The sequence below is a fragment of the Bombus bifarius genome, unplaced genomic scaffold, assembly GCF_011952205.1.
Source record: "Bombus bifarius isolate JDL3187 unplaced genomic scaffold, Bbif_JDL3187 scf7180000008165, whole genome shotgun sequence".
Taxonomy (NCBI): Eukaryota; Metazoa; Arthropoda; class Insecta; order Hymenoptera; family Apidae; genus Bombus; species Bombus bifarius.
This window is the reverse complement of record NW_022884487.1, coordinates 1,368,154-1,393,649: the sequence shown is the minus strand read 5'-3', so window position 1 is coordinate 1,393,649 and position 25,496 is coordinate 1,368,154. Positions and strand designations below refer to the sequence as shown.

Here is a 25,496-nt window from a genome sequence, read left to right as displayed (position 1 = left end):
ATAGAATCCTAGACGGGGAACAGAGCCCCCTTCCTATCTATCCTCCTTTCCCGGGTTCTGTGCCTTTATCGGTATTACGAGTCTCAACCCCTCGCTGTTTACGAGAGAACCGCATCGTTCCGTTAAATGAAACCGATATTATGTCATCATGGTTACAATTGGTTACTTAACCTCACCATTCCTTTTCTGGAAGTTTCTTATTGTAAATCAAGTATATCTATGGTTTTCGATCATTTACAGGTTAGTATATAGATAAATTTGGCTATTTTTAACAGTTTTTATAATTATATTGAGATGTGAGTTTAATTTTGCTGTATCTTATGAATCATTTCAAACATAACCACATTTTTTAATGGTCAGAAAGTTTGTTAATTTTATAGAAGATATGAAAGAATTGCTATTCCTTGTTACTGTTTTATGCATAATGATTTTCTTAAAATATTAAGAATAAGTGTTTTCAAACTAAGATCAAGCAGCAAATTGATAAAATATAAGTTACAAATAATGTTACAGAAATTACGTTTAACAAATATTTATGCACCTTTGATCTACGACCATTCTGTTGCATCTTCGCCGCTGTATATCTTGCTCTTTTCTAATTAAAATTTCATCGAGAACCTCCATTGATCCGCCACGTAATTGAATGGTCTGATGCACGGAAATCTTCTATTGAATTTGCGGTGAAAAGAAATTTCCGTTCCCAATAAAGAAGATTCCCTCTGAACCACTGTACACGATTGTGCTTTACGATTCTTTATAACATTTTGTATCGTATTTCGATAAATAGAAAAAAAGTCAAACGAAATATTTCAACCTTTTCGTTAATTTGCAGAAACGGAAATGTTAACAAAGCAAGGAAAAGAGAAAAATGTGCACCAACAATTATAGTTTATATTAAGAGGACCGTCGTTTCACGCCCTTTGCATACTTTCCTTTCTCTTTCACGAAAGATATGTATTCAGTCTTGTATAATAATCGCTTCGTATTTCTTGGAATAAAGAGTCTTTGAACGAAATAACTGTTCTTGTATTAGGTAAAACACAAAGTTAATATTGAAATTCCATCATATTCAAACGAAATACAAAGAAATTGAAATTATCAAATCTTTTTAAGTAATAAATTCATAATAAACATTAACATCTATAAGTACAAATATTTACTAACTACATCTATGTTACAGTTTCAAAAATATCAATGAACACGAATGGAAACGTGATGAACACAAGAAGTAATTACAATACGGATAGTCTTTTACAGTTTCTGAAACGGAGAATTTCCTGCATAATTCTATATTACAAAAACGAAGAGGGATTAAGGAGGAAGATAGAATTCTGGAACGCGAACGATTCTGTCGAACGGAAATGCAATTCGCAGCGGCGCCGGTAGTCGAGTCTCAGCTCGAGTCGACAGATAGATAGAGTCAAGATTCAATTAGCTCTAGCTGTCAACTGCATGATACTCATCGATTCAATACACCTTCTCGTTTGTGTGCCCCCGCACATGCTTCTTTCTCGTGCGTGTTTGACTGCGTGAGCGAGCGCGCGCACGCGACCGTACGCCAGTTCAGGTTTCGCGTTTAGTCTCGTTACGTTTTGCACACCCGAACTCCTCCGTGTGTATGTGTGTCATCGTATACCTGTACTATACATACGTGTTTGATCACGTGAGTGCGCTTAGTACACGCGTGCATGCTGAAAATTAGCCGGGTCGGGCAAATCGTGAATTTTGGAAATGATTTTACGGTCGCGAGGAGAGTGCGAGGAGTACATAAATTTTCGACGAGCTCGATTTCACCGAATAATGAGACAGACCATCTGTCGTAATAGAAATACCAGTAATATTCAAATTCCTGATTCACCGTGTTTAACGTACAAAAAGAACCGTGTTATACAAAAAGAAAACATTCTAGCTAGTCAGTTTTCAACTGTAGGTTATGTTGATTGAATCAATATGAGAAATTTTGTTAAATTTGCTTTAAATATCTACTCATTATACGGTTGATGCTCATTTATAATAATAGTATGTAGAAAGAAACGATATAGTAAGCTTGAAAGTTAAAATACTCAGAATCGACCTCCATTGGTATAATCACATTCAGAACTATATATGTTTTGTAAACACATTTTGAATCTTGGGTTGCAAAAGTTACTTGTGAGTTGATATTCTGCTTATTTTTATAATCTTTCAGCAAAACTATAGAATATTACGACCTCTTGCTCACTGACGATAGTCGTATCATATAATGAAAGTTAATCTATAATTCTTAAAGATATAATTTCGATTAACATCGAGTTCGGTGCCCCTTTTATATTGAGTTTTTAATTTTCTTGGTCCGACTAAAGTACGCGGTTAATATAACGTTTTAACATGATTTTAATTGATCATCCGTTCGTAAAGATTCGGATCCGCTTTTGAATGGTCGTTTTGAATACGTGAAAGAACACCCGTGGAATTCTGTGGTGACCGATGTGCGTGTAGGTGATGTAGGTATCACTTATCCGAGAGCGGGGCGATACCAGCCATTTTCAATTTATTTCAAGAGCCTTTTCGTGGCGGAGAAAAGAAGGGTGCCACGACTACCGGCAGAGAGATACCTATACAAACGACCTTCGACTTCTCTGCTTCCGACGACCACTTCCATCGGCAGCCGTAACCAATAGCCGTTTCACGAACCTGATATTAAGGTATTAAAGTTATTTCGATTCGAATATCATCGGACAACGTGTAGTCGATGCTTAGCATTATAAATGATCCATCAATAATCATATACATATGCGATTGAGAAATCAGTCGATAATTAAACTATGATTATGATTAGTAACATTAGGCTTACCAAATCCATCAAAATGACGGATTTTAGATTTTTTGTTTTTACAGTTACTAGTGTAATTGTAAGGTGACCGTAAAAGATAAAATCTTTTGGTAAGCCTAATATGCTTTTGGCAAAATTAGCGTTTGCTTTTACTGAAATAGAGACATGATTATGTATACGCCTATTTATTTTCATTATACTATTTTAATTATGATGATATATGTGTTCTTTACAATTTAGTACATATTCTTTGTATTTTTTGCGATATATTATAGATCATAGTTAAGTCTAGTAGGTTCTAGTGTTAACCAATCTCGCATGAACTTTATTCTATCTACTTTTATTATATTTTAAACAATATGGAATAGCTCCCATACGAATGAAATTGCTTTATTTTGTAAACTATAGTTTACGCCCCAGTTTTATTCATGTTAACGCCATTGGTAATTCATTTTTTTCGTGGCTGAAATTTTAACGTGAAGAATGTTATTGTTTTATTAACCTAATATAATCTTCTAAATATTTTTTTATTGGGGAATATAGAAATAATAAAGAATAGAATTGAGATTGAAAGCCTTCTATTGCACAAAATATCAAAGTACATATACGATTTCACTTGGCGATTCCTTTTTAACCACTTTTCAAATGGTTAATGATACTCGCTTTTTGATAATATGTATTACGAAATGACGGTTGAGTAGCTGCGCGCTTGAAAACCATTTCAAACTAGAGTACTTAAAAACCTTCCAATATTCTCGTTAATTTTCCTACAAACGCGCACTCGAGATATACATACAAAATATGCTGGTAAAATTAAACCAGCCGCTAGTACCAAAGCAGTGGTAAGTGTGAGCAAAAAAAGTCTGTGGAAAGAACCATTTTTTACGAAAAAATCCTTGTGCACGCTTTATTTTCTATTCACGTTCGTATAACCGCAAAATTCAAGGAAAATACAGGAATCTTCAATTATACAAATAGGCACCTCAATTACAGTAAATACATCTTTATACGTGAAAATTACAATTTTCGCGTAAAAACAGATTCTAATTCCACTCTTTAGATAACTTTCAACGTTATCATATTTTTGGTGCTCTCGTATCAATTTCTTTATTCTTATTGATTGTAGCTATTGTATACGATATAATAGATCGCTATGTAGTTGGTAAATTAACTAGATTTAATCAAAAAATTATTACATACATACAACTTTTAATTTTCTTTGTACTAAATTCAAATATTGATAGGATTTTTCATTTATAAAATAGATGGAGTTTACTGAAGATATGAAAGTGAGGATATAAAAATATGAAGATATGAAAATATGAATCATTATTTGCATACATGATTTATTGCTCCAATTTTATACAAAAATCTTTCATTTATTAAAAGGAAAATGAAATTGATATATAAAAATTCGAGATGATACACAACGAAATATGTATGACATACCTAGATATATTTATTATATCTATATTATATCTATATTATAATTATATCTATATTATATCTATATTATAATTATATCTATATTATATCTATATTATAATTATAAAGACTTTAAAGGCGAGGATAAATAAATATACGTAATCATAATTCAATATCAATAAAAGTAAACGTTGATATTCTAAAAAACACTTTCATATTTCTCATAATTGTAAAAACAATACATTTAATACTAGTCATTTTGACTGATTTACTAACTTTAGTACCAAGTATCTGGTAACTCATTTTTACAACAGAAAAGTCACATATGTGATCAAATTTCATTTTTCAACTTTTTACACTAGAAACATACGAATGAAAAATGCATGATAAGAAACGTGAAAACAGAATGAGAGGGTGCGAGTAGAAGAGAGAGAGAGAGGGCGTTGCGGCCGCAGAATTATTGAACCCCATTGCAAATGTGGGAGAACAGTTGGGGGAAGGAAAGCGGGAAGGGGGTGGAATGAGACGTAGGAGGTGGATGGGAGCAAGAGAGTTGTAAAAATAACGCAGTTAATTAGCAGCAAACCACTTTAGCGAGCTCGAGCCCAGTGCACACACTGTAATAAGCAAAGAACAACTCACGGGCGAAAAACGCCCTCGAACGCGAGGCAACTGAAACGCGCCAAGGCCCAGACGAAGCCTCTTTTTCTCTCTCTTTCTCTCCTTTTTTCCTTTCGTTTCTGTTTTGCTTTTCTCGCCCTTTCTTCTCCCCGCTCACGCTCCACTCCATCTCTCCAACCTCGTTTTCCGTTGCGTACTGTTTCCTCCTTTACCGGCTGCTCTACCGAGTCAACCATAAACAACGGACGTTTTAACAATTTCGCTGTTGCATACCGCTTCGAAACTCATTGTACCGTGGAAAAAAAAACCCGTTTAGTACTGAAGGTTCATTCGTTTTCTGATTTTTCTCTGCCTGAGAATTAATTTCCTTCCTACTGCAGGTTCTGGTATTATTTTCTCTAGGATGGCCGATGTAGTACCCCCTAATTACCACAGCTTGACCATTTACTTACCGCGAAAAATTTGAAAATTCAAAAACGGTTCTAATATTTGATGAATCCTGAATCCAGGTTTACATCTTAAGGCAACTATATAAAGTATAAGGGGAAAACGTTCATTTTTCGAGATTTTCCATTTTATAACATATTTTATTTATGAGAACTAAGCTGTGAAATGTCACCATAAGATACCATTAAAGATTTCATATATTGGTTGTTAAAAATAGGAATTCATTCTGTGTTGTAACAAAACATGGTTTTATTACTGTAAAACAATAAATATTTTATTAATCATTTTTTTACAATATCTAAATAAGGTACAAACTTCATTTTATGAACAATACAGCTCAATTTATTAAAACTTTTTGCAGTGAACCAAGATATTCAAACAGAATTTTGTCATATATTACATCATATATTATATATTACGTAATATTTCTTGTTTTTTCCCCTTATTGTTCATATAATCATTGTAATTTATATATTGTATATCTGTATTATATATAATACCTAATTTTGACCTAATCCTAACCTAAATATCTTTTTCAATTGTGATGATACAAAAACGTTTTATACGTAATTTGAATGGTATCAAATGACCAATATTCTGCATGAATATTTTTCATCTAAGGTTATATTTTTTTAGAGTTCTAATGATGAAAGAAATTCATGTTTGTTTATTGAAACGCTTATAAAGAAGGAAAACATGAAATTAAGAACGGTGAAAAGAAAATCGAAGAACAGAAAAAGTTTTGCTTAAAGTAAAAGAAGAGACGCGGGAGATGTAGATGTCAGGAGCTGTCACATGCACAATCGTAAAAGATAGAGACGATTCAGTTGAGGAGAGAACCCTTTTGGTAGCTGCAACCCTCTTTTCTACCGACTACAACGGTCCGCCAAAGGAAATTGAATTGGCAACATCAGTAAACGACGCCAGAGTTGCTCCCGCGCTGCCGAAAAGGAAAAGAACAAGAAGGAGCAGGGCGAAAGAGAATACGAGCCAAAGAAGAAGTAGGTGAAACAGAGAAAGAGAATAGAGCCGTGTTTCACGCCTCGTGAATTTCAAACCGTTTGAAATCCAGGTGGAAATAATACAACTTTGCGTTCCTTGTTAAGGATCAAAGGAAACCTACCCCAATCTCGATTTCGAGGTCCTCCGTTCCTCTTTCTTCATCCTTACCCTTCTATCTATCTCTCTCGCTACTAGGGACATAAATCGAGCAAAATGTTTGATATCCACATTATGCTCTATTTAAAACCATTTACTATGACATCTTGCTTGTCACATAACAATTGATTCTTTTGTCTTGACTCTGCATATGTTCAAAAACATTGATCAATTTCATAAATTGGAAAATAGAAAATTTGAATTGAAAAATAGATAATTTACTTTGGAATTCATTACTTATTTTTTATGGAATTCATTACTTATTCATTACTTCTTCTAATAAATAAACCTATTATTTTAATAGAATTAAGGTACTTGTTTCTTAGGAATGGAATACTAATTGGATATCTATTAATGAAATTGAGAAATTTATGAAAATTGGAGTTGATCAATTTGACTTCTGAAAGGCTTATATAGAAAAGTATACTGTTTTCAAGAATTTGATTAAACAAAATAATAAACTAGTCATATTCTTGATTAATTGAATATTATTTTATTTATCCTATACAATAATATTTGTAAAATTTAGTTTACAAGTGTTGATTGAATAAGTTATAATAGTGGAATCATTTCTTAAGTTAATATTTATAAACTCTTAATTTTCTTCAATTCCCGATAGAGGACACGTTCTCGAACTGGAAATATATAATTTTTCAATATAATTTGAAACTGTGCACAACTGTATACATACTACATAAATGTATGTAATAATTATGGGATACTAAAGTAAACTTACCATAAGGATCAAACCACACTCCTTCTAATTTATCTGCTAACCTATCTCGAATTCTTATATACTTGTGACCACTTGCTACACTTTCTACGAGTACTAAAATATGTCTATAAATGAAAATTACACGATATTAAGCAACTATTTACAATTTGATCATTTAATGTAAACATAGACATAAATTTGTATACATACATTTGTCGTGTGTATAAGAATGAATATTTTTTATTATGAATAGCTTTTTTACATGTAAAATGTTGTAATAATGTTAATCAAGGAGGTAATCTTTTAAAACAAGATATTCTATATAGAAACTAACCTAATCTCTACTTACAATTAAATTATATTTTGATTTACACATACTCACTTGCTTTTAACTTTTTTTAACAATACATTGGTTAAAAACATGATTTTTAGTTGTATGTATATATTTAAATATGTATACAAGATTTAATGTATATCACTGAAATATTTTTACACAAGGTTTTTACGATTGTGTATAAATCAACAAGGTAATAAAATAGGTTAGGATGAACTAAAAACCTAGTCAAATTTAATCTATTTTACCATTGATTAAATATGTAGGAAAAATATTCAATGTATCAGCTGTAGATAAACGAATTTTTACCGATATGACTTTTGACATTGAATAAACAATTATACAAAAATGTTTAAAATTTCGATTTTTATTGTCTATATAATAGATGACATATATAAAAGAGCAAAAAATCAAATAATTTTTCATCAAAAGTATTTAATATTTGATTGCATCGCATATGTTGTGTGTATATTTGTATAAATATTTGGCAGTGAATTAAACTTCTAGTCTAATAGTAAACTTCTAAATTGAAAAAAATGTAGTATGTGTGTATGCATATAATTATTATATAGAAAATTGTATTATCGTTATATAATACTAAAAATTTTTTTTTCGAGCAAGAAATTTTTTTTGATTTATTTTTTTAATCATAACCGAACTACTTCTTGAAATAGAATTCTTTAAATACATGAACATAGTGCAATAAATAGCAAATATGTACTTTACAAAATACAAATGAAATTGTTAGAATTGAAAACCATATACATAATTTAATTTGAAACAAAAAGAAGATCAATAATAATGTAATAAACGTCATGATGACTTTACTTTGTCATTAGCCATAATTTCTAATCTTTTTATTACTTTTGTAAGATCGATTTCCTTTTGCAACTTCAAGTAATCCACTTTTCGAACATTATGTATGCTAGACCACGTGGGTAGCAGTTTACACAATAAACGTAGATGGTCCTCTAGTTCAGCAGGAGATAATTTAGCTCTAAACGAGTTCTCTAATTTGGTAATTACAAATTCTAATGTTAAAACTCCCTTTTTTTCAGCTACGAAAATATTACGCAGAACTTTCACTAATTCGGGTAATCTTGAATACATTATAGCCTCTTTTTCTGCATTTGGTGGACGCGTCATAGCCTCCAATGCTTTAGCAGCTTGTTTAGCACGAACCTAATGTATAACAAAATTTTCGTCATTAAAGTACGAACAAAACATAATGAAAAATAAAAATGAAAACATTTACTTTCTCAAGAAGAGCCTTTGGTATGCCTTTCAGTGCACTAGTAAGATGAAGATTCTTATTTACAGTAGGTGTGGCAGGTGGAGTATCCACAACTGTAATATTAACCTTTTGTACACCATCCTCGGTTTGGGTAGCCGTGCTTACTTCATCTTTTTTTGGAGAAACAGTCTTTGAAGTCATCTTTGCTTCTGCTAATCGCTGCAATGCTTTCTCCATGCGAGTACCGCAATTGAATAATGATTTTGCTTTATCTAAAAAAAACCATAAAAAATTAGTTTAAAATTTAAAGTATATCAAGTAAAGAGGTACGTGCTTTTGTTCTTACCAAGAACATCTTTTGCACTTGTCATCCTTTCTACATTAGGTGGTTGTGGCAATTCAGCCTGTTCAATTACTTTACAAGTTTCAACATCAAATTCAGGATGCCAACGCAGAATCTTTTCCTTCGAGATGTGCATTGGTGTCTCCAAATTAAGTAAGAATTTCTCATGCTCGTCTTTTACTTTATCTGCACTCCAAAGATAAGGAAACGAAAGAAAGTTAAACGAAGAAAAGAAAAGAAAATTAAGATATTTATAACAAATCTGTCAACAATTTTTATACGAAACCAGTACCAAGCAAGATATTGTAAAATTTCCTTCGTCTGTCAAGTAATACTCGCGGTCCCATACTAGCTTCAGATGCTGTTTTCAAAACATCATCTGCATCTGGAGTATTTCTTCCATCTTTTTCTTCAACAATAGGTGTAAGAAGCAATTCATATTTATCCTGTTTAGACGAAGAACCAAATGCACGATGCTTCTCCTGGCTGTAAATGTAAGCATCCGGGAAAATGGTTTTCATTTGCGCTAGATGTTCCAACGTGAAATTTTTACGCAATAACTCTTGAACTGCAGGCTTTAGCTTCTTGAAAGTTATTGTTTCTTTACGATTGAACAGCATTGCAGAAACCTGTAAAATTGATAATGCAGTATGTAATTACAAATATATATAAAAGACACATATAAAACTAGTTTTTATATCAGAAATAACATACTGTATCTACGCATCTGAATGCCTCTGCCAAAAATCTATAATGATATGGCAATGGCAAACCAGGAGTGCCACTTTCAGCAATTGATAAATACTGCTGATACGCTGGTGCTTTTATTGGGCTACCTTTCACAGGGCTTGGGGTTGATTCTTTAGGTTCAAATAAAATTCTACGTTGAGGACTGACATTCATTAGTTGTTTATCCTTCAAAGGACTCAATAACATTTTACTTGGAGATTTATAAGCCTTTTGTGGGCTGTAAATAACAACATGAATATTATAAAAACATTTAAATCAAATTATATAACAGAATAGAAATTTCACAAATATCTTACCTAACAGGTATTTCAAGTTGGATCTTCTCAAATTTCTGTATTTGTGGTTTCTTATCATTTTTATGCAATTGCTCTAGCCTTTGTTCATAATTTTTTAACCGAGCAAGAGAAGTTTTCAATTCCGAAAATTTGGAAGATTTAGTAATTTTGCTTTTTATATCATTTAAAGACAGCTCTTGCTTTGCCAGTTTGCCCATAGTTGAACTTTTCTGCGGCGTTGTACAATTAGTTAATGAACTCTCACCAGAATCGTTGTTCTTTTTAGGTGTTCCTGGAAGTTTCTTTCTTGGGCTCAGTGCACCTTTCTTCTCAAAGAGCACTTTCTTTATATCCGAGTCTTCTGTGATCTTTTGGAAGCTTTCTCTGATATCCACTTGGCCTTCTTCACTAGATGATTTCCGTGTACGTGTAACTCGTGCACGAACATTATGTTTTGGCGTTTTTTGAGCACTTGATTTAGGAGAATCAAACTGAATGTTCCTTACAACTGTATTAGGTTTTAACGTATGATCAGTCGCTAATTCTTTATCAGGTACCGCAACAATCTTCGGACTTAATCCCATTGTTTCTTCTTCTTGAACTGGAGTCAATGTTCCCGATGACTCCAAATTACCTTCTTTAGTTGGACTCTGACTACTCACAACTCTCGATTCTTCCCGATCAAGAAGCAAAACTTTAGCCTTGTTTCGTAAATCGTCAGTTGCTTGTCGTTTACGTGTATTAAAATACGCCGTTACTGACGGCTGAGACATCTTTTTTATATACGAATATATATATATGTGTGTATATACCAGAAGAAATCCGTTAAAATGTTCAAAATTCTGACTGAAATACTTACGGATTTCCAATCGCCGTAACCATCCACACCGATAACAGTGCGCGCATAAAGTCCCGCCTGTTTTGTCAGTTTAGGCGCCAAGTCATAAATTGTTATCTCTATTATAAGCGCGCGAAATTTAAATGTTACGCTCATTTCTGGTAAGCAAAAATTGATATATTGTTTCAAAATATAATATTTAATAAATGAAATATTCTTTATTATTATAATTTTCGTACATTTTGTAAATACTTGTACTTCATTACCAAATTACAAAAAAAATATCGCAAACAATTTAATAAGTAAATACTTAAAATGTATGTAACAGTACTTTGAACGACCCTATTAAGTGACTCTATTAATGACTAAATATTGTGGTGAATCATCGGATCGTAAATAGAAATATAAATAAATGCAATCTCACGTAACAAGATAAGTAAGCTAAAATAATAGAGAATCAAAAATCAAATAACTTATAAAAGAATGTAAAAGTTTCCCAAAAAGATTAATTGATCTTTAACAATATTCATGGTTTTAATTTTCCTTAATATAAATTTGGTTTTTGATATACAATTTTGCATCTTTATATACAAAATAAGCATAATTTCCGTTATTTAGGTATATACATAAGTTCATATAAACACGGTATTCAAATTTCTAAATATTCTACATCTAGATAAATAATTCTCAATAATTATAATATAATTCTCAATAATATAATAATAATTCTCAAAAATAATTTAAATCTAAATGCTGTGGACATAAGTTAAAGTGGAATTATCATATTAAAATACCTAATCTAACTTTTACTAATTTTATGAAACGTGTAGGACAATATTTGGTGAAAAAGATTTTTCCATTATAAATATTAACAAAAATAACTGTCAATTTTAAACAGTGTATCGAATGTTTATTTCTACTTGTGAGTTTATTAACTATTACTTTAATAATTTGCAATATTTGTTTTAATTAAAGAAAATTTTATTCATAAATGCAACAGATTATAAACTAACCTGTTATATTTAACCTCAAAATTATAGCTATTAAGAGAATTATTTCATTTTTTTTCTTTTGTAGATTATGAGAATTACCAGAAATCTAATTTTAATTTTGAACAAAGTACCTGTAATTAAAGAAAAGTTATTTTCTCAAAAATATTTACTTTATACAAATGTAACAATATCTATTTCTCTTTCTGCCTTGGGAGATGTATTAGAACAACATTATGAAATATTGAAGGTACTTATTTCAAATTTTTATTCCAATGCAGTATTTCTTTTTGTTTTAATCTACAATTGAAGTATATATGTTATAATTTGTTCTATTATAGAATGAGTGGGATAAATGGAGTTTAAATAGAACTCGAAACATGGCATTATCTGGCATGTCTATTGGTATAGTATGTCATTATTGGTATAAATATCTAGATAATAGATTGCCAGGTCGTACAATTAATATTGTTTTGAAAAAGGTTGTTATAGATCAATTAGTGTGTTCTCCACTTTGCATCACAATGTTTTTTTTAACATTAGCTATTTTAGAAAAAAGTACTTGGACAGAATTAAAAGATGAAATTATTAAGAAAGCACATAAATTGTACATAGCAGAATGGGTTATTTGGCCACCAGCCCAAATTTTTAATTTTTATTTTCTGCCAAATAGATATAGAGTACTTTATGATAATACTATATCTCTAGGCTATGATGTGTATACTAGTCACGTGAAACATGATAATTTAATACACAATGCAAGAAATAATTAGCATTAATAAATTTTTAATATAGACAAATTATCTAAGTAAATATATAAGTAATACATAATGATGTCATTTAAAAAAAATAATAAATAACTACAAGTTATAAATTGTATATGTTCTATTTATCAATCTAAAAGATGAAAATATATACATATAAATAATGTATAAATATTTTAGAAACAGAAACATTCTTGTGTTTTGACTTATTTATTTTCCTCTTTATAAAAACTAATAAAATAAGAAAAAAATAAATAAATACCAATTTCTTTAAATATTCTTCTCTTTCACAAAGCTTTCATGATAAAATGTTATGAACTTACACAGTTACTACATAGTTATATTTATATGTACATAAAATGTCTTTCATACAGTGAATCGTATAAAAATGCCTTTCAGAACATTCCATCATGAATACCAATAGGTACAAGCACCGCAATAAATAACAACAAGTTACGAGCCACCAGTCTCCAATCATTTGGTACTGCATATGGTGCTAGTACCTGGGTTAATCTATGTATCTGTCAAAGTAAATGAAATATTTATGATACATTTTAGACTCTATAAAGATCAACATATAACACTGAACATAATCAATTCCAAATATAAAAATAATTAAGTACTTACTTCATGACTTGCACATATAAAGATGAATGATGTGACTAACAGATTTAATACTGGAAACCTAGGCAATAAAACTAATACGCCATGTGAATCTGCTGCCAACCAAATGTGACCTTGTGCGACTAGAGTTTCTAAGCTAATGCGACCTAAACCAGCCAAAAGAGCTGAGTGTTTGCCGCGTAATGCTAATGATGCATTTCTAAGCGCTATATATCCTATAATCTGTAATTAAAAAGTTGAAATTTAATCGTTTGAAAATAAATTTTGGAAATATTATATATGTATAGATAATTACTGGTATAAACGCAATATATGAGTGAATTTCTTCACATTCAGATACTGAATGACACAATATCGTAAAAGTAGTATAAGCGGTTAGAGAAATTAATGCTAGCAAGGAAGATAATGCAGTTCCTGGAATGTGATCTATCCTTTGCAAAACTACAAGACCTGCCCCAAAAGTTACACCCCAAGCCACACTATATCTATCCACCCTCCAACGTGACCACCATTCCCGTATATCGTCATCAGTTGTAACAAATAATGCTTTCCAAGGCCTTGTTACAAATACTTTTTCAAAGAATACCTATTAAACGATCATACATTGTACATTTTTATTATAATATATATCTTATATGTAGATAATTTATAAATTGATACCTCTGACATGTACAGTATTGTAATCATTGATACAAGACCTAAAAGTTTCAATGTGAGATAAAGCAAAGCTCTGGGTCCATATTCGTTCAAATTACCAGAATATATTCTTGGTGGTAGCCATGCTAAGAAATAAATGACTAAAAACCAAAATGAAACTAATGGAACAAAATGGTAAAACTGATATGGCCTATTCATACAAAGGCATAGAGACACTGTTAAGAAGTTTAGTCTAAACATTACCTGAAAAATAACAAATAGATATATCTAACACGTCATTCATATGCATGATAATTAATATTTTAATAATACATACTTGTGCAAATCTCACTAAAGAAACATCGCCTGTTTGCCAAAAATAACAAAAATGTCCATATCCAGAAAGAAATAAATAAGCAGAATTAATTAATCTTAGGTACATATAAATGGGCAAAACATTCTTAGCCCCAGTAACATGATAGATTAACACTACAGCTTGCATTAATCCTCTCCACTCATCTGTTTGTTCTCGATTTAAAGTTCTTGGTCCTCTTTCTCTATCTTCAGTAAAAAATAAACCAAGTGCCAATATATATCCAAGTGGTAACCAAAAACTAAATTCACTGTAGTATTTATTCTCCTTCATGAAGAAATTTGTTCTAAATACGAATAAAAATTCATTATTAATAGCAATTATTAATAATATCAGATGGAAAAAGGTACTTTCATGTACCTATCGCATAAATAAAAGTAATATAAGATGATTGACAAAAGAGCCAATGATGTCATTAATGTATAAAAATCTTGTACTTTGGGTTGTTCGATCTGTGTAGTTTCAGAATTATTTGCTTCTTCAGTATTCTCCACCTCAACAGTGGCAACATGTGAGTAAGAAATTTCGGTTCGATATTGACAAAATTTTCTATACACCCACATTCCACCACCAATTACTATACTGTAACGAATTGTTACTTACTATTTACTTAACGTATAATATAACTATGTAAAAACGATTACCATAAAGCAAGTGCAGATAAACTTAATAGCTGTAATGTTGTAGCTGGTTCTGGGTAACTGCAACAACTACCATCATCAAAATTCATATGATCATTGCAGTAAGTATTCAACAATATTTGAACCTTGTGTCTTAAAGACAAAGGACTCGCTAAATATCCATCTGGACTTTGTTCTAACACACCTGCACCAACAAGTTTACTGCTTTCCCATATATGAGCCTCACTATGAGATAGTATCTGTGTGTAATCAATATGTAAACAAACTTTTTTTAAAGTAATTATCTATAAATTAACTAAATAAAAATTACCTTTATTGCTGCTTTATTACATAAATTAATCTGCCTGTTATCTATGCCTGATAATTGAGCTGGCAGTCTTTCTTTTAATACAGGATCTTGTAGCATCCATAAATATTTTGTATTTTTTTTAACTAAGAAGTCTACCGGTTGTACAAGTCTCACTAATCCCATGCTATACTCAGAATACAATTGAGCATCACTATTATTATTAGCAAGAATTGTTGTTGCTCCACAGCCTGAAATAATTAAGCTAGGTGCATCAGTTTTCTGAAAAGTAACAATTATTAGCATCCCATTATTAAATATGTATATAATTTAAATTGAATTGAAAATATTTATATTCAAAATGGATAATTACCATCCAGCTCCTAAGGTCTCCTATCATAAAATTATCCAATTGAGACCTCCATAAAAATTGTACATTTAATCTAAGTTGTGCATCATTAAAATTTAAATCAGAATTGTCCGGTAATTCTGTTAAATCTGACACTTTCCCATCAACTATAAATTGTGATATGAAAGATCTATACAGTTGTCTGACTCTAATATCTCCAATAAATGCAAAATGGTTACGGTGGCCCATGAAAGCTAGATATCTTAAACATCTGCGACTGTCTCTATATGAAGAAAGAATATTTCTAGGAAATATAACACACATCTATAAATTTTATTTAAATTCTTACGTTTGTGTATAGTAATGCATCATACAGCCATACGGTTGCCATTCTTTATCTCCTTTATACCTTCCTTCTGTTAATAACCACTTACAAGAATCACTACCTACATAACATTCATAAGATTTATGCTACTAATGCAAAGTAATATAAGCAACATAAAAAAGATTGAAGAAATGTAAATATTTTTACCATATATAAGGTGCATTAATCCATGATAGAGAATAAAACACAAGACAAGTGCAGTAGCTAACTTTTTAGCACTTGCCACAGTAATTAAACTAATAAAGTGTTCTGCTGAAGTCATTAATAATTTATATTTTGATTACATTGACACTGGAACAAAAAGATTGTCTTTGTAATAAATTTTATAAGAATAGTGGTATAATATTTCTATTGCATTAAAATGTTTCAAAACTAATAAAATTGATTATTGATATATATGCATTCAACCAATACAAACATAATTATATAAACATAATTATCTACATATAGGTATAACTCATAAATTCTCTTAAGAATTATTGCATCATAATTGAAATAATTTAATGGATGGATTTAACCATCTCATTACAACTTATAACACAATCGTAAATTTTATTAAATTTATTTTATTAATTGATAAAATTAATAATACAATGAATCGTGTATTTATTTCATTGACAATGATTTCAAACAATTCATAAGTCCAACGTTCCCGGTCATTTCTATACCGTGTCATACCATGTAAATAAACAGAATGCAATATTTACAATATACCTAGAATCGATTGATTAAAACTACGGTATCTACGACTTAATCTCTAAACAAAACAAAAAAAATATTAACTGTTATATACGTCCTTTTTTACCTTCTACAATATTTATTTTATTTTTTATTTTTTTACAAAACCAGAAAAAAGACCAGGAGAAACGGAATCAGAAATTAAAAAAAAAGAAATTAAAAGTACATATTTCCCTACTCAGTCTTTATTATACATGTCACAGTCTTTTTTTTTTATAGAAATAATTGTTTGTGTATAGTAAAAATTTATAATTTATATTAAATTATAAGACTTCACATGAGAAGAATTGATTTTTATAGGAGTCAAAATTACAAAATTATTGTTTTAATTCACTTTAATAAAATATTTATCTAATCAAATATCTAACCAATATTTACCAATTATTTGTAGAGAAAATATTTATAAAGATATTAAGTTAGAAGACTTTAAATGAAAAGAATTGATTTTTTGTTTATTTTAGAGTCAAGGTTACAAAATTACATATTATGCCTTAATCTACTTTAATCAAGTATGTACTTTAACCAATATTTAACAATTATTTACATAGAAAAACTTGACAAACATAATAAATTATAAAACATCAAACGAAAATAATTGGTTTATAGTTTATTTGACTTTAATATGAACGAAGTTGTGAAATTGTTGTGTTCTAATCTACTTTGATCAAATATTTACTAACCATGGATATAGGTATAACAACAATCGTATATTATGTACTCGCCTTAGTACCTCTTGGGAATGCCTGTTAAATTTAACTGATTTACGTCGATCCCCACTACGCGTTTTCTGACTGCCGTGCTAACCGCTATTTTTTAACGCATAATGGCGTAATACTAAATTTGATAGAAAAAAATGCGATGCGCTCTGGCCGCGGCAACTTTACATTTTTCGATCGAGAAATAAACAAAGCAAAGTAATTCATGTTATGTTGCAATGAGCGATAAATCGACAATGGCGGCAATGTCCCCGTCGAAGGTAAGTTAGTAGGAAAATTTCTTTAATACATATTGGGCCTCTGTGCATCTTTATATTTTCACACGACACAATATTTAATTAAATTATTCGATTCTTAGTGCATTTTTACAAATTTGAAAAACTGTCGCCTTACATATATGTTATTATAGGGAGAATCCATTCGCATATTATTCATCAAACTCGGATGACGTTTTGTGTCAAATTAGACGCGCTAGTTCCTACCACTCTATCTCTATCGAGAGTTTTTCCCGTTTTTTAATGCTTTTTTATGAATAATAGGAATCTTAATTTTTATTATGCTTCCGAAAAATGATTCAGTATGTTATTCATTATATATCGATGTCAATTGGTTTTCAATATATATAATAATTTAAAAATCTCATGAGTTGTGCATGTAAAATAATTGAAATAAAATATTTATGGTCAGAATATGAAAATTATATTAGCATTTCTGAAACATTCATTTGAATGTGATTATTGAATGCTTAGAACTATAAAAATTTTGAACTATGATTAATAAATTTGAAGCAATTCTATTGAATTATGGGAGTTACATGTGTTTATCTATTTTTACTATATAGTTATATAAAGTTTGGAGAGTTCTACATGTTATCAGTTCTATGTGTATATCATTTCAGCGGAGGTTACAAAAGGAGTTAACATCTTTAATACGTGAACCTCCACCAGGTGTACATGTAGATGAAGATCTCACTAGTCAAAATTTAACACAATGGATTGTTCACATGGAAGGTGCAAAGGGTACCTTATATGAAGACGAACAATTTCAACTGCAATTTAGATTCAGTTCTAAATATCCTTTTGATTCGCCAGAAGTGACTTTCATAGGTGGAAATATACCGATACATCCACATATTTACAGCAATGGTCATATCTGTTTATCCATTTTAACTGAAGATTGGTCTCCAGCTTTGAGTGTGCAAAGTATTTGTTTAAGTATTGTATCGATGTTGAGCAGTTGTAAAGAAAAGGTAAGAAAGAAAATTTTTTATATAAACCTACTAAAAAGATACTTAGTGATAAATATTTTTTACTGCAGAAGAGGCCACCTGATAATTCCTTTTATGTAAAAACATGCAGTAAAAATCCAAAGAAGACAAAGTGGTGGTATCATGGTAAGCATCATATTATATAACATATAATTGATACATTATTGTTGTACAAAGTTTTTTTAAGATAAGATATAACGTTTTTTGATTATTTAATAAATATTTGTTACAAAAATCATGTAGCATTTTCTATTATGTTTTAAACAGATGACAATGTGTAACAGCAACTGCAAAAGTTATTAACAACTTGTCAATGTGCAGTTATTGCTGGACCAAGTGGAATGACATTTTTGTGTCTTAAGATAATTATTAAAGTTTCATAGATAAAATTGCTGAAGTAATTTTATCACATATTTAAAGAATTAGGTGCATAAGTTAGAAAACAAAAAAAAAGCAAAGGCTGCATATTACTTATTATAATAAAGAAGTGATGTAAAATGTGTGAGTTATCAAATTATAAATTATTATGATGTTATTATAAATGATACATATTATCCTGCAGTTGAATAGGAAAAGTATAAGTTACAAAATACAAAAATGCAGCCAAGAGAAGTGCACACACAATACTGACAAGCAATGAAATTTCATTATTTGCGTAGGAAGTGCACTATAAGATGGTATCAAATTAATATATTACAGTAATCATTATTAAGATAGTATTCTTAAAAATATAGAATGTTATCACGCTTGTTATCCTTTTTATTTAATATTTCATCTGTTACTGTGTTATCAGTTTAAGTAAAAGAATGTATACGCAATTATTTTACCTGAATATTACGGTGTGCAATCTAAATTAATTATAAGCATAAATATATACAATCTGATTGTGTAGTATTACTTAATTCTACATAATTTTTAAAGGCAATCAGGATGCTACTCACTATTTCACTATTTTTTAAATTGAAATATGTTAAGTTGCACGTAATTTCTCTAGAATTCTGACATGTATTATTATTAATCAATAAAACTCAACCTTTTATAGAGTAATGTAAGAAATTATGTCGATTTCTTATTATTGATACTACTAGAAATGCTTCAGGGGTCTGAATAATATTTGACTAGTACCGTTTCAATATTTTATAATGCTATAAGTTTAAAATAATATATATGATACAAAGAGTTTGTATTTGATAATTAATATGATACATTTCAAAATAAATTACTTAATTCAATGATACATTCATTGTAATTTAATTCGCATTAACTTCTCTATAATTTAATACGAAAATTAGCGAAATTAAACTTACCTACGTAAATTATATTATGCTAGTAGGTTTGATTAAATTTACAATACATTCAACTAACCTAATATAACCTTACTAATATATGAAGTCACCATGCAGTGCATTTTAAAAAAATTAAAAAGAAAATAAATATTTACAAAATATATGATAAAATATTAAAATTAAAGGAAGCACGTATGTCTTTCAAGTTTCATATTAATCATCCACATAAACATAAAGATCTAATGTTACTGGGAATTTCAAATAAAATAAAAATGGCCGCGTATGGGACAATTACAATGTCTTACTGTATTAAATAAATCGAAGTCACGCGTGTACGTTAATTTAATAGGAGGGAGAAATATATTATGCATATCAGAATGAGTATTCGAACGAGGAAAACTATTATCTGTGGGATCATTGTATTATTAAGTCTGTTATACTTGTATACGAATCGGACTTTGTATACAAATGAACAAAAGTATACAAATGTACAGAACAAGAACATTTCTTTAAAATTACTTCTTGTTGCCGCTATAAGAGCAGCAGAAATTGGTGGTTATGAAGTGATAGCAGTTCATAACCAAGCTAAATTTGAAATACAAAGTAAAGGGAAAACGAAAGAGGGTAATTAAGTAATCTGTATTATTTATGTTGCATTTATATGTATAAATGATGTAGAACATTATTAGATACAGATATATTACAAAGTTCATGTTATAGAATAAAAAATATGATACATAACAACATACATAATCGCATAAGTAATTTTTAATTTTGATAGGTATAAATGATCCAGTAACAGAAGCAGACTATAGATCGCATTGTGCAATGTATCATTCTTTGCGTGAAGCATTTCCAAGTATAACAGTAATATCAGAGGAAACATCAAAGGATTGTGATAAAGTTACTGTGTCAAATATAAAAGATAATATTAATACTTTAAATGAGTATGATATTAAGGATGAAATTATAAATACGAATGACATTACAGTATGGATTGACCCTCTTGATGCAACAAAAGAATTTACAGGTTCCAATAAAAATTATATGTTTTTATATATTATATAACCAATTAGTTATTATTCTTCTATTAATATGTTATTATTATATGTAATTTAGAGAATTTGCTGCAATATGTTACAACCATGGTTTGTGTTGCTATTAAAGGAAAACCTGTAATAGGTGTTATATTTAAACCATTTGAAACAAAACAAAATTCTAATTTGTTTTGGTCATGGACTAATCACGCAGTTTCAAAAAATTTACAAGTACTGCTTAAGGTAACATACACAAAAAATATCAATAACACGTCCTACAAATTCTTTCTTTTTAATAAACCAGTTAGAAGATGAGAGAACACCAATATTGATTGTATCACAATCACATGCAGGCCAAATTCACAATGTTACTAAGATTGCATTTGGTAAAGATGTAAAAATTATTTCTGCAGCAGGTGCAGGTAATTGTACTGATTTTATTGTTTAGATTAATCTCTGCTCTATTGTTATGAATCAGTAAATTTATTATATTATCTATGATTAGGTTACAAATTTCTAGAGGTTGTAAGTGGAAATGTAACTGCATATGTTCACATGACTGCAATAAAAAAGTGGGACATTTGTGCTGGAACTGCAATTCTTACTGCACTTGGTGGAACAGTTACTCAATTGTTTGATCAACAGTTAATAAGCTTTGGTCCAAATGATTCCAAAGTACTTACATGGGGCCTTTTGGCTACCATGAGTAATCATGCTTGGTATTTAGATAAATTTTCAAATATTTAACATAAATATTAAATCTCCGAATTTTATTACCAACTTTCAAGTCATACTTCCTGTTAAAGACTCTTTTCTAAAGATCACAAATATGCTAAAGATTGGATACCAGAGTTCAATTTATCCTAAGCAAATATTTTGTTTAAAACATTTATTTAAAAGTTCCATATTTAATATTCTTTTGGAATACTTCCAAGTGAGCATGTTCTATACAATAATTTTACATTGTAAAAAATTAATATTGTACTATTTATTGTTGTCACAATATTTTATATATTTTATAGTTGTTCATTGATAGACTAATTTTAGATAAATTCTGTGATACTTTCAACAAGTTTGATCTGTTCATTTTATTTAAAAAAAAAGAAACAATAAATGTTTTTCTACGATACATCTTGTATAACAATATTTTGTTACTGTTAAGACGAATAAGATACAATGAACTTTAAGAACAAATGAACACACTAAAAAGAAATGAAAATGTATATAAACTAAAAGCAGAAGATTTTGATCTGATCTTCCCAATTTTTCCCAATCCTACAGTAATTCTGCAAATGCTCTTCACAATATTTCAATTAAAGAGCATTCGCAGAATCATTGCTGTACAATTGTGAAAAATTGGGACTACAGTGTCCGAAATCGAACCCGAGTCCTTGGCATTTGTGCCGATTACGTTAAGGTATGTGTCGAGTTTCTTCTGATAGTTGTTCCCGAGAGTATTCTTAAATTGTGTATCCATATAAGAGCAAATTCGCAAATTTTTATTCTCAGATAGACGATAAGAAACTTGCCGAGAACTTATTATCCGATAGAACTCACAGAACCTTGTTCACTGAAAATTGATCTGTGCCTACACTTTACAATTTCTTACAGTCTCTTTTAAGCTACGAATGAAGTGAGACTGTGATTAGGGATATATAAAAATTTAGGTCTTTGATTATTGTCTACAATATTCCTGAAAAAAGGAAAGAATAACGTAGAAAGAAAAGTTGTTAGATCAAGCCATAGATTCACTATAGACTGTAAACAGATACAATGAAGTATATTCATCACTTACAGGGAATATTAGATTAAAAGTGCTCAGCAGTTTCGTAATTTTGTATGAATGAATGTAGTTCAATGTAATTAGATTAATTGGTTTTACTTACAATAACCATCAATGCATATGTAGCATTTACTGCATGAGCTGGAATTAAAAATTTCAAAAGTCCAAAATAAGGCTAATTTGATATTCTTATTTCATCAGTTCCGCTGCTGCTCTTATTGTATTTTTTCTTTTTTTAAAGTTCTTATGACATTTGTAATTTGAATGTTGAAATCATATTTACATATTTAAATTTTAGAACTTTATGGTACTTGATTTCTTAAATTATTAATTTAACTAAAACTTAAGCATTTAAACTTTGCCCTAATTAATTTTTCATGATTTCTGTACTCGAGAAGACAAATGCAATTAAATCGAACGTTTAATCCTTCAATTATTGTATTTGAGATAACACGCTTCTAACCGACGCTTGCAAGAGCTACTTTCAGAATATCAAACTGTTTAGAATTATGAAGATAGTTCTCCGGTAATCATAGTACTATGTATCCATTTTGAGAGCAAGCTAGAACGTTATTGTTCCCGGACAATCACTTTCAAACACAATATTTTATTCTCCAATGAACACATAAGTATCTTCACTCACTACGTCGCTGGCGTTCACTACTATTCATTTTCCACGACCCTAGTGTTGAATATGTAGGAGCTCCAATTACACATTATTGTCATAACACGAATTTTTAATAAAATTCACAGTAAAAGAATTAAAAGCTAGCTTAGAATTTGAAAGAAAGAAGGATAAAGAATCGAACACAGTTAAAAATAAATTGCAAACATTGATTCATAAAATGGACAAAAATCATAACAGTATTTCTTTATAGTCTTTGTTTTATGTGAAAGTAATTAATTTTTTTATTGCAATAATGTTATATGTTAATGTTATAAATTACTGTATGTTAATGTTATAAGTTACTGATGATATTGTACTTCCTTTGAAAAAAAGTGTACGAGTACACACATCAATCAATTTAAGCTAAAGTTACTTTCTCATCAGAAATGGTTATTTCTGATATCTTTTTCAATTTTTTATTGAATTTATTAGATGCTTTTTCTTCCAATATATTATTTGAACATGAGTTCATATACCGTGAAAGTACCTTTTTCTGTAATTTTTTTAAGGAAATTTCTCCTTTACTCTTTACTATATCTAAGATGGTATCTCTCCAGTTAAAGGTTGATTTTTCTACAGTATCATCACATTGATTGATTGATGTTTCAGAAAGTAAAGCATCTTCACTTTTTTTTGCAGGAACATCCGTAACAATATCTTCATTTTTCTTCTTAGAAACTGGTTCTTCTGTAGCCTCTACAGTATGTTTACTTTTTTTCTTGACAATAGGTTCATCCGTTTGCTGTACTATTTCGGATATTGTTCTCTTTTTTGATTTCCTTTTTTTAACATTATTAACAATATCAGTGTCAGCATTTCCCATGCCATTCACTTTATTTTTATTCAAATGATCTTCAGTTTGATTTTCTCTGTCTAAATTTTCATTATTCTGATTTTCAACTATATTATTTTCTTGATGTGTATTTGCATCTTCTTCATTATTTACTTTTTCGTTTGTTTTACCTATTTATATATTAAACATAATGTTTCAGAAATTTATAATTATAGTTAAATAAGCATTAAAGTAATTATTGTGAACTTACCATTTTCCTGCTGTTTTTCATTTTGTGTATTAGTACTTTGTGTACTATTCTTGAAAGCGGTTTCCATTTTATTCCACACAGAATTAACTACTGATTGATTTGCTCTATTACCCACTGCACTTTTTATGAAATTTAAAAATTTATTTTTTTTACGTGGAATGTTTTCATATTTGGACAAGATATTTAAAAAGTTTCGTTCTGCCGTTGATAAGTTTGTTTCACTATCTAATAGACTATTTACTACATTAATCCATGCTTGTTGCTTTCTTTCACCCTTATTTGCACCAGCTTTTGGAACATAATCCTTGCCTCCATATCTTTCAGCTTCGCTTTTACATTTCGTATGGACTACATATTCCTCACCTCTTGAAACAATCAAAGGTACATTTTAATAAATTAAAAATAATGGAGAAAATATCAATTTTATTAATACTTACCGAAAATCTTTGAAACAATCGACACATGTTAAAAAGGGTGCGGAACGACATTGAAATTCATAATGCTTCGCAACTTTTGGCTTTTGTAGCGTTTCACCACAATTGTTGCAAGTAAAAACAACCATTTTCTACAATACTTTTACTTCAAATAAACAACGATTTTACAAAATATAAATACGGACGAATATACAAAACGTTTGATAACCTACAGATCATGTACATTTGCAGTATTTTAAACTAAATGCACCACTCTCGAATTAGTTGCACGTTGCACGTGCAATTGGATGCTTCATTAGATGGCGTTTACAATGGATTTTGAATTCCAGAACCAGAACATGCATAAATTTTCATAGAAACCAATAAATTAGTTTGTTGTATAGGAGGGATGGTGTAAAATATTTAATAAATCGTATTTATCGGTCTTATAAAATTAAAATAATTATTTTACAGATTTAAATGTTTTATTATATGTGTTCATATTCATATTTTACTTATTTTTGAAATATAAAAATATTGTAGGTTA

General features: G+C 29.6%; 7 protein-coding genes across 11 annotated transcripts; 3 read left to right on the top strand and 4 right to left on the bottom strand.

The window, feature by feature from the left end:
- Positions 1-6,936: 6,936 nt before the first annotated feature.
- LOC117209134 (39S ribosomal protein L33, mitochondrial) lies at positions 6,937-7,736 on the bottom strand. The gene is made up of 3 exons (XM_033450813.1): positions 7,561-7,736; positions 7,200-7,303; positions 6,937-7,098 (listed from the first exon to the last, which is right to left on the bottom strand). The coding sequence occupies exons 1-3, from the start codon at positions 7,599-7,601 to the stop codon at positions 7,049-7,051; spliced, it is 195 nt and encodes a 64-aa protein (XP_033306704.1). The 5' UTR covers positions 7,602-7,736; the 3' UTR covers positions 6,937-7,048.
- Positions 7,737-8,301: 565 nt separating this feature from the next.
- Positions 8,302-11,055, bottom strand: LOC117209129 (DNA replication factor Cdt1). Its single transcript, XM_033450807.1, has 7 exons — positions 10,974-11,055; positions 10,136-10,887; positions 9,804-10,056; positions 9,382-9,718; positions 9,093-9,275; positions 8,768-9,018; positions 8,302-8,694 (listed from the first exon to the last, which is right to left on the bottom strand). Exons 2-7 carry the CDS (start codon positions 10,885-10,887, stop codon positions 8,326-8,328), a joined length of 2,145 nt encoding a protein of 714 aa, XP_033306698.1. The 5' UTR covers positions 10,974-11,055; the 3' UTR covers positions 8,302-8,325.
- A 618-nt stretch (positions 11,056-11,673) lies between these two features.
- Positions 11,674-12,956, top strand: LOC117209132 (mpv17-like protein 2). Its single transcript, XM_033450811.1, has 3 exons — positions 11,674-11,874; positions 12,030-12,191; positions 12,283-12,956. The coding sequence occupies exons 2-3, from the start codon at positions 12,033-12,035 to the stop codon at positions 12,712-12,714; spliced, it is 591 nt and encodes a 196-aa protein (XP_033306702.1). The 5' UTR covers positions 11,674-11,874; positions 12,030-12,032; the 3' UTR covers positions 12,715-12,956.
- A 4-nt stretch (positions 12,957-12,960) lies between these two features.
- Positions 12,961-17,601, bottom strand: LOC117209128 (N-acetylneuraminate 9-O-acetyltransferase). 5 transcript variants are annotated; one of them, XM_033450806.1, is made up of 12 exons: positions 17,468-17,601; positions 16,147-16,290; positions 15,964-16,060; positions 15,639-15,897; positions 15,290-15,547; positions 14,983-15,218; positions 14,699-14,920; positions 14,303-14,624; positions 13,990-14,229; positions 13,625-13,915; positions 13,333-13,551; positions 12,961-13,226 (listed from the first exon to the last, which is right to left on the bottom strand). In XM_033450806.1, the coding sequence occupies exons 2-12, from the start codon at positions 16,259-16,261 to the stop codon at positions 13,101-13,103; spliced, it is 2,385 nt and encodes a 794-aa protein (XP_033306697.1). In that variant the 5' UTR covers positions 16,262-16,290; positions 17,468-17,601; the 3' UTR covers positions 12,961-13,100. The 5 variants fall into 5 exon arrangements, with proteins under 5 accessions (XP_033306697.1, XP_033306694.1, XP_033306695.1 ...); XM_033450803.1 differs by having other exon boundaries at positions 17,418-17,555; XM_033450804.1 differs by lacking the exon at positions 17,468-17,601 and adding an exon at positions 16,714-16,822.
- On the top strand, positions 17,478-19,763 carry LOC117209133 (ubiquitin-conjugating enzyme E2 W). The gene is made up of 4 exons (XM_033450812.1): positions 17,478-17,713; positions 18,352-18,702; positions 18,771-18,846; positions 18,988-19,763. Exons 1-4 carry the CDS (start codon positions 17,672-17,674, stop codon positions 18,999-19,001), a joined length of 483 nt encoding a protein of 160 aa, XP_033306703.1. The 5' UTR covers positions 17,478-17,671; the 3' UTR covers positions 19,002-19,763.
- A 444-nt stretch (positions 19,764-20,207) lies between these two features.
- On the top strand, positions 20,208-22,233 carry LOC117209131 (putative inositol monophosphatase 3). Its single transcript, XM_033450810.1, has 5 exons — positions 20,208-20,630; positions 20,788-21,036; positions 21,126-21,286; positions 21,348-21,465; positions 21,549-22,233. Exons 1-5 carry the CDS (start codon positions 20,372-20,374, stop codon positions 21,788-21,790), a joined length of 1,029 nt encoding a protein of 342 aa, XP_033306701.1. The 5' UTR covers positions 20,208-20,371; the 3' UTR covers positions 21,791-22,233.
- Positions 22,234-23,639: 1,406 nt separating this feature from the next.
- LOC117209130 (cell growth-regulating nucleolar protein) lies at positions 23,640-25,302 on the bottom strand. The gene is made up of 3 exons (XM_033450808.1): positions 24,974-25,302; positions 24,537-24,901; positions 23,640-24,456 (listed from the first exon to the last, which is right to left on the bottom strand). The coding sequence occupies exons 1-3, from the start codon at positions 25,096-25,098 to the stop codon at positions 23,852-23,854; spliced, it is 1,095 nt and encodes a 364-aa protein (XP_033306699.1). The 5' UTR covers positions 25,099-25,302; the 3' UTR covers positions 23,640-23,851.
- Between the last annotated feature and the right edge of the window lie 194 nt (positions 25,303-25,496).

What these genes read in the sequence shown, in the direction of transcription:
- LOC117209133 (XM_033450812.1), top strand. Translation starts at nt 17,672, where the DNA reads ATGAGCGATAAATCGACAATGGCGGCAATGTCCCCGTCGAAG. An exon ending in CGGCAATGTCCCCGTCGAAG is followed by an intron (nt 17,714 to 18,351) that starts GTAAGTTAGTAG and finishes ATATCATTTCAG; the next exon opens with CGGAGGTTACAAAAGGAGTT. An exon ending in TGAGCAGTTGTAAAGAAAAG is followed by an intron (nt 18,703 to 18,770) that starts GTAAGAAAGAAA and finishes TTTTTACTGCAG; the next exon opens with AAGAGGCCACCTGATAATTC.
- LOC117209128 (XM_033450806.1), bottom strand. Translation starts at nt 16,261, where the DNA reads ATGACTTCAGCAGAACACTTTATTAGTTTAATTACTGTGGCAAGTGCT. An exon ending in TTATCTGCACTTGCTTTATG is followed by an intron (nt 14,921 to 14,982) that starts GTAATCGTTTTT and finishes AATTCGTTACAG; the next exon opens with TATAGTAATTGGTGGTGGAA. An exon ending in CAATACTGTACATGTCAGAG is followed by an intron (nt 13,916 to 13,989) that starts GTATCAATTTAT and finishes ATCGTTTAATAG; the next exon opens with GTATTCTTTGAAAAAGTATT.
- LOC117209130 (XM_033450808.1), bottom strand. Translation starts at nt 25,098, where the DNA reads ATGGTTGTTTTTACTTGCAACAATTGTGGTGAAACGCTACAAAAGCCA. An exon ending in GATTGTTTCAAAGATTTTCG is followed by an intron (nt 24,902 to 24,973) that starts GTAAGTATTAAT and finishes GATTGTTTCAAG; the next exon opens with AGGTGAGGAATATGTAGTCC. An exon ending in TGAAAAACAGCAGGAAAATG is followed by an intron (nt 24,457 to 24,536) that starts GTAAGTTCACAA and finishes ATATATAAATAG; the next exon opens with GTAAAACAAACGAAAAAGTA.
- LOC117209131 (XM_033450810.1), top strand. Translation starts at nt 20,372, where the DNA reads ATGCATATCAGAATGAGTATTCGAACGAGGAAAACTATTATCTGTGGG. An exon ending in ATTTACAAGTACTGCTTAAG is followed by an intron (nt 21,287 to 21,347) that starts GTAACATACACA and finishes TTAATAAACCAG; the next exon opens with TTAGAAGATGAGAGAACACC. An exon ending in TATTTCTGCAGCAGGTGCAG is followed by an intron (nt 21,466 to 21,548) that starts GTAATTGTACTG and finishes ATCTATGATTAG; the next exon opens with GTTACAAATTTCTAGAGGTT.
- LOC117209134 (XM_033450813.1), bottom strand. Translation starts at nt 7,601, where the DNA reads ATGTTTTTAACCAATGTATTGTTAAAAAAAGTTAAAAGCAA. An exon ending in TTAAAAAAAGTTAAAAGCAA is followed by an intron (nt 7,304 to 7,560) that starts GTGAGTATGTGT and finishes TTTCATTTATAG; the next exon opens with ACATATTTTAGTACTCGTAG. An exon ending in AGTGTGGTTTGATCCTTATG is followed by an intron (nt 7,099 to 7,199) that starts GTAAGTTTACTT and finishes ATATATTTCCAG; the next exon opens with TTCGAGAACGTGTCCTCTAT.
- LOC117209129 (XM_033450807.1), bottom strand. Translation starts at nt 10,887, where the DNA reads ATGTCTCAGCCGTCAGTAACGGCGTATTTTAATACACGTAAACGACAA. An exon ending in CAACTTGAAATACCTGTTAG is followed by an intron (nt 10,057 to 10,135) that starts GTAAGATATTTG and finishes TGTTATTTACAG; the next exon opens with CCCACAAAAGGCTTATAAAT. An exon ending in AAGTGCAAAAGATGTTCTTG is followed by an intron (nt 9,019 to 9,092) that starts GTAAGAACAAAA and finishes GGTTTTTTTTAG; the next exon opens with ATAAAGCAAAATCATTATTC.
- LOC117209132 (XM_033450811.1), top strand. Translation starts at nt 12,033, where the DNA reads ATGAGAATTACCAGAAATCTAATTTTAATTTTGAACAAAGTACCTGTA. An exon ending in AACATTATGAAATATTGAAG is followed by an intron (nt 12,192 to 12,282) that starts GTACTTATTTCA and finishes GTTCTATTATAG; the next exon opens with AATGAGTGGGATAAATGGAG.